Source organism: Babylonia areolata, chromosome 20 (assembly GCF_041734735.1).
Source record: "Babylonia areolata isolate BAREFJ2019XMU chromosome 20, ASM4173473v1, whole genome shotgun sequence".
Lineage (NCBI taxonomy): Eukaryota > Metazoa > Mollusca > Gastropoda > Neogastropoda > Buccinidae > Babylonia > Babylonia areolata.
In genome coordinates, this window is record NC_134895.1 from 6,634,067 (window position 1) to 6,641,566 (window position 7,500).

The 7,500-nt window shown below is 46.9% G+C and overlaps 1 protein-coding gene across 1 annotated transcript in view; it reads left to right on the forward strand.

Annotated features, from left to right (window-relative positions):
* Positions 1 to 7,500, forward strand: part of LOC143294972 (mitochondrial enolase superfamily member 1-like) — a 38,988-nt gene that overhangs the window by 19,833 nt on the left and 11,655 nt on the right. The window contains exon 9 of the mRNA XM_076606499.1: positions 1,258 to 1,340. Coding sequence (XP_076462614.1) covers positions 1,258 to 1,340 — 83 coding nt within the window. The remainder of the gene's footprint in view (positions 1 to 1,257; positions 1,341 to 7,500) is intronic.

The following is a 7,500-nucleotide window of genomic DNA, read 5'->3' on the forward strand; positions in this document are numbered from 1 at the left end:
TAAAATCATATCCTATAGGCCCCTCTCTCCAACCTCTCTCCTCTAACAAAAACAACTTCCAATACCACACTGTGGGATTTGATATCATGTGTTATAGTGTGTCATGTCGTGTCAAGCAGTGTCGTGTCATGTCATGTGTCGTGTCAAGCTGTGTCGTGTTGTGTTGTGTTATGTTACGCTGTGTCATGTTGCGTGGTGTAATGCTGTGCTATGTCGTGTTCGGTCGTGTGATGCCATGTCACGCTATGTAATGGAATTTCGTGTTAATCTGTGCCAAGTTATGTCACGATACAGCACAATGCAATGCAATACGACACGCTACAATGCAGCACATTACAACACAGTACAATACAATACAATGCAGTACAGTACAATAAAATACAGTACAAAACAATACAATACAATACAACGCACTACAGTACAATACAATACAATACAATGCAGTACAATACAATACAGAACGATGCAATACAATACAGTACATTACAATACAATAGAATACAATACAATGCAGTACAGTACGATACAGTGCAAACTGTACAAACAATACAATGCATGTCAGTACTGTGCAGTGCATTGCAATACATGCGGTACAGTACGATACAGTACAGCACAGTACAACACAACACAACACAACAGTACAATACAGCACAATACATTATGGTACAATACAAGACAATACAAGGCAACGCAATACAATACAATACATTGTTTACAGAGAAGGGTATGCAGGAGAAGGGATAGCCCAACAACAATGCAATGAAATGCAATACTGTACAGTACAATACAATGCAATACAATGCAATGCAATGCAATGCAATGCAATACAATACAATACACTGTGTGCAGAGGAGATGCAGGAAAAGGGATAGCCCAACAACAATACAATACAATGGAATGCAGTACAGTACAGTACAGTACAGTACAATACAATACTGTGTTGTGCTGTGCTGTGCTGTGCTGTGTGCAGAGGAGATGCAGGAAAAGGGATACCCTAGCTACAATACAATACACAATACAATACACAATACACAATACAATGCACAATACAATGCACAATACAAAATACAATACACAATACAATACAAAATACAATACAATACTCTGTGTGCAGAGGAGATGCAGGAAAAGGGATATCCCAGCTACAATACAATACACAATACAATACACAATACAATACAATACACAATACAAAATACAATACACAATACAATACAATACAATACAATATAACACAATATAATACACTGTGTGCAGAGAAGGAGATGCAGGAAAAGGGATACCCCAGCTACACCACGTCCTGCGGATGGCTGGGCTATGATGACGACAAAATCAAACGGGTAAAAAAAGAACGTGTCATAGAATTGGCTGGGCTATGATGACGACAAAATCAAACGGGTAAAAAAAAGGACGTGTCATAGAATTGGCTGGGCTATGATGACAAAATCAAACGGGTAAAGAAAGAACGTGTCATAGAATTGGCTGGGCTATGATGACGACAAAATCAAACGGGTAAAAAAAGAACGTGTCATAGAATTGGCTGGGCTATGATGACGGCAAAATCAAACGGGTAAAAAAAGAACGTGTCATAGAATTGGCTGGGCTATGATGACGACAAAATCAAACGGGTAAAAAAAAGGACGTGTCATAGAATTGGCTGGGCTATGATGACAAAATCAAACGGGTAAAGAAAGAACGTGTCATAGAATTGGCTGGGCTATGATGACGACAAAATCAAACGGGTAAAAAAAAGAACGTGTCATAGAATTGGCTGAGCTATGATGACGACAAAATCAAACGGGAAAAGACTAAACGTGTCATAGAATTGGCTGGGCTATGATGACGACAAAAATCAACGGGTAAAGAACGAACGTGTCATAGAATTGGCTGGGCTATGATGACGACAAAATCAAACGGGTAAAGAACGAACGTGTCATAGAATTGGCTGGGCTATGATGACGACAAAATCAAACGGGTAAAGAAAGAACGTGTCATAGAATTGGCTGGGCTATGATGACGACAAAATCAAACGGGTAAAGAAAGAACATGTCATAGAATTGGCTGGGCTATGATGACGACGAAAATCAAACGGGTAAAGAAAGAACGTGTCATAGATTTGGCTGGGCAATGATGACGACAAAATCAAACGGGTAAAGAAAGGACGTGTCATAGACTTGGCTGCGCTATGATGACGACAAAATCAAACAGGTAAAGAAAGGACGTGTCATAGAATTGGCTGGGCTAGAATGACGACAAAATCAAACTGGAAAAGACTAAACGTGTCATAGAATTGGCTGGGCTATGATGACGACAAAATCAAACGGGAAAAGACTAAACATGTCATAGAATTGGCTGGGCTATGATGACGACAAAATCAAACGGGTAAAGAAAAAAGTGTCATAGAATTGGCTGGGCTATGATGACGACAAAATCAAACAGGTAAAGAAAGAACGTGTCATAGAATTGGTTGGGCTATGATGACGACAAAATCAAACGGGTAAAGAAAGTTCTCATAGAATTGGCTGGGCTGTGGTGACAAAATCAAACCGGTAAAGACTAAACGTGTCATAGAAATGGCTGGGCTATGATGACGACAAAATCAAACGGGAAAAGAAAGTTGTCATAGAATTGGCTGGGCTTTGACGACAAAATCAAACGGGTAAAAAACTAAACGTGTCATAGAATTGGCTGGGCTATGATGACGACAAAATCAAACGGGTAAAGAAAGGACGTGTCATAGATTTGGCTAGGCTATGATGATGACAAAATCAAATGGGAAAAGACTAAACGTGTCATAGAATTGGCTGGGCTATGATGATGACAAAATCAAACGGGAAAAGACTAAACGTGTCATAGAATTGGCTGGGCTATGATGATGACAAAATCAAACGGGAAAAGACTAAACGTGTCATAGAATTGGCTGAGCTATCATGACGACAAAATCAAACGGGTAAAGAATGAACGTGTCATAGAATTGGCTGGGCTATGATGACGACAAAATCAAACAGGTAAAGAATGAACGTGTCATAGAATTGGCTGGGCTATGATAACAAAATCAAACAGGTAAAGAAAGGACGTGTCATAGAATTGGTTGGGCTATGACGACGACAAAATCAAACGGGAAAAGACTAAACGTGTCATAGAATTGGCTGGGCTATGATGACGACAAAATCAAACGGGAAAAGACTAAACGTGTCATAGAATTGGCTGGGCTATGATGACGACAAAATCAAACGGGTAAAGAAAGTGTCATAGAATTGGCTGGGCTATGATGACGACAAAATCAAACGGGTAAAGAAAGAACGTGTCATAGAATTGGCTGGGCTATGATGACGACAAAATCAAACGGGTAAAGAAAGAACGTGTCATAGAATAGGCTGGGCTATGATGATGACAAAATCAAACGGCTAAAGACTAAACGTGTCACAGAACTGATTTCACCACGTGTGGGGTTTATTTCTGTATTCAGTTCGTGTCAAAAGGAAATCTGCTGGAACGGAACCGATGAGGTCTAACATAAAACATAATCGACATTCAGAGTTATATTTCCATGTGACCTTGAATACAGGTTAAGGTCAGAAGGATATGTAACCCATTTCAGCTTCATTATACCATAGATGAAAAATCGTTTACTGCTGAACCTTGTGAAACGAAGTTAAAAATAACTGGTGTGTAAAGTCAAAGGTACCCCCTAAAGATAGAACAACGTGTCCAGTCTTTGACCCTTTCTCACGTGTCGAGGTGTTGGCAGCCAGAGACTGCGGCGACTTGCCAACACCTCCACACTTCACAGTACACTGCCTGCCAACACCTCCACACTTCACAGTACACTGCCTGGCAACACCTCCACACTTCACAGTACACTGCCTGGCAACACCTCCACACTTCACAGTACACTCCCTGCCAACGCCTCCAGTACACTGCCTGTCAACACCTCCACACTTCACAGTACACTGCCTGCCAACACCTCCAGTACACTGCCTGGCAACACCTCCACACTTCACAATACACTGCCTGCCAACACCTCCAGTACGCTGCCTGCCAACACCTCCACACTCCACAGTACACTGCCTGCCAACACCTCCACACTTCACAGTACACTGCCTGCCAACACCTCCAGTACACTGCCTGGCAACACCTCCACACTTCACAGTACACTGCCTGCCAACACCTCCAGTACACTGCCTGCCAACACCTCCACACTTCACAGTACACTGCCTGCCAACACCTCCACACTTCACAGTACACTGCCTGCCAACACCTCCACACTCCACAGTACACTGCCTGGCAACACCTCCACACTTCACAATACACTGCCTGGCAACGCCTCCACACTTCACAGTACACTGCCTGGCAACACCTCCACACTTCACAATACACTGCCTGGCAACACCTCCACACTTCACAGTACACTGCCTGGCAACACCTCCACACTTCACAGTACACTGCCTGCCAACACCTCCACACTTCACAATACACTGCCTGGCAACACCTCCACACTTCACAGTACACTGCCTGGCAACACCTCCACACTTCACAGTACACTGCCTGGCAACGCCTCCACACTTCACAGTACACTGCCTGCCAACACCTCCACACTTCACAGTACACTGCCTCCACACTTCACAGTACACTGCCTGCCAACACCTCCACACTTCACAGTACACTGCCTGGCAACACCTCCACACTTCACAGTACACTGCCTGGCAACACCTCCACACTTCACAGTACACTGCCTGCCAGCACCTCCAGTACACTGCCTGGCAACACCTCCACACTTCACAGTACACTGCCTGCCAACACCTCCACACTTCACAATACACTGCCTGCCAACACCTCCACACTTCACAATACACTGCCTGGCAACACCTCCACACTTCACAATACACTGCCTGGCAACATCTCCACACTTCACAATACACTGCCTTGCAACACCTCCACGCTTCACAGTACTCTGCCTGCCAACACCTCCACACTTCACAGTACACAGCCTAGCAACACCTTCACACTTCACAGTACACTGCCTGGCAACACCTCCACACTTCACAGTACACTGCCTGGCAACACCTCCACACTTCACAGTACACTGCCTGCCAACACCTCCACACTTCACAATACACTGCCTGGCAACACCTCCACACTTCACAGTACACTGCCTGCCAACACCTCCACACTTCACAGTATACTGCCTCCACACTTCACAGTACACTGCCTGCCAACACCTCCACACTTCACAGTACACTGCCTGGCAACACCTCCACACTTCACAGTACACTGCCTGCCAACACCTCCACACTTCACAGTACACTGCCTGCCAACACCTCCACACTTCACAGTACACTGCCTGGCAACACCTCCACACTTCACAGTACACTGCCTGGCAACACCTCCACACTTCACAGTACACTGCCTGCCAACACCTCCACGCTTCACAGTACACTACCTGGCAACACCTCCACACTTCACAGTACACTGCCTGGCAACACCTCCACACTTCACAGTACACTCCCTGCCAACGCCTCCAGTACACTGCCTGTCAACACCTCCACACTTCACAGTACACTGCCTGCCAACACCTCCAGTACACTGCCTGGCAACACCTCCACACTTCACAATACACTGCCTGCCAACACCTCCAGTACGCTGCCTGCCAACACCTCCACACTCCACAGTACACTGCCTGCCAACACCTCCACACTTCACAGTACACTGCCTGCCAACACCTCCAGTACACTGCCTGGCAACACCTCCACACTTCACAATACACTGCCTGCCAACACCTCCAGTACACTGCCTGCCAACACCTCCACACTTCACAGTACACTGCCTGCCAACACCTCCACACTCCACAGTACACTGCCTGGCAACACCTCCACACTTCACAATACACTGCCTGGCAACGCCTCCACACTTCACAGTACACTGCCTGGCAACACCTCCACACTTCACAATACACTGCCTGGCAACACCTCCACACTTCACAGTACACTGCCTGGCAACACCTCCACACTTCACAGTACACTGACTGCCAACACCTCCACACTTCACAATACACTGCCTGGCAACACCTCCACACTTCACAGTACACTGCCTGGCAACACCTCCACACTTCACAGTACACTGCCTGGCAACGCCTCCACACTTCACAGTACACTGCCTGCCAACACCTCCACACTTCACAGTACACTGCCTCCACACTTCACAGTACACTGCCTGCCAACACCTCCACACTCCACAGTACACTGCCTGGTAACACCTCCACACTTCACAGTACACTGCCTGGCAACACCTCCACACTTCACAGTACACTGCCTGCCAGCACCTCCAGTACACTGCCTGGCAACACCTCCACACTTCACAGTACACTGCCTGCCAACACCTCCACACTTCACAATACACTGCCTGCCAGCACCTCCACACTTCACAATACACTGCCTGGCAACACCTCCACACTTCACAATACACTGCCTGGCAACATCTCCACACTTCACAATACACTGCCTGGCAACACCTCCACGCTTCACAGTACACTGCCTGCCAACACCTCCACACTTCACAGTACACAGCCTAGCAACACCTTCACACTTCACAGTACACTGCCTGGCAACACCTCCACACTTCACAGTACACTGCCTGCCAACACCTCCACACTTCACAGTACACTGCCTGCCAACACCTCCACACTTCACAATACACTGCCTGGCAACACCTCCACACTTCACAGTACACTGCCTGCCAACACCTCCACACTTCACAGTATACTGCCTCCACACTTCACAGTACACTGCCTGCCAACACCTCCACACTTCACAGTACACTGCCTGGCAACACCTCCACACTTCACAGTACACTGCCTGCCAACACCTCCACACTTCACAGTACACTGCCTGCCAACACCTCCACACTTCACAGTACACTGCCTGCCAACACCTCCACACTTCACAGTACACTGCCTGGCAACACCTCCACACTTCACAGTACACTGCCTGCCAACACCTCCACGCTTCACAGTACACTACCTGGCAACACCTCCACACTTCACAGTACACTGCCTGGCAACACCTCCACACTTCACAGTACACTGCCTGGCAACACCTCCACACTTCACAGTACACTGCCTGGCAACACCTCTCCACTTGAGAAAGAGTCTAAGACTGGAAACGTTGTTTTATTTTCTTCTTAAGGTACCTTTGATTCTGCACCAGCTGTTATCATTTTTCACTTCGTTACACCACAGTTACTGTCATGGAAGTCCATCGTGAACGATGAAGACTTCAGTGAGCCCTGAGGTTGGAACACAGCCCTGTTCATCAGACCCACACATGCCACCCTCCTCTTTGCGGGGACGATTCTCAGGTCGAAGTCCTGAAGACGCCTCTCCTCAGACACCAGGTGCTGTGGTCAGCGGCGAGGGTTCCCCACCCGAGGAAGGGCTGAGTTCAAGGAGGCGTCACTGCGTTCGGACAAATCCATATACGCCACACCACATCTGCCAAGCAG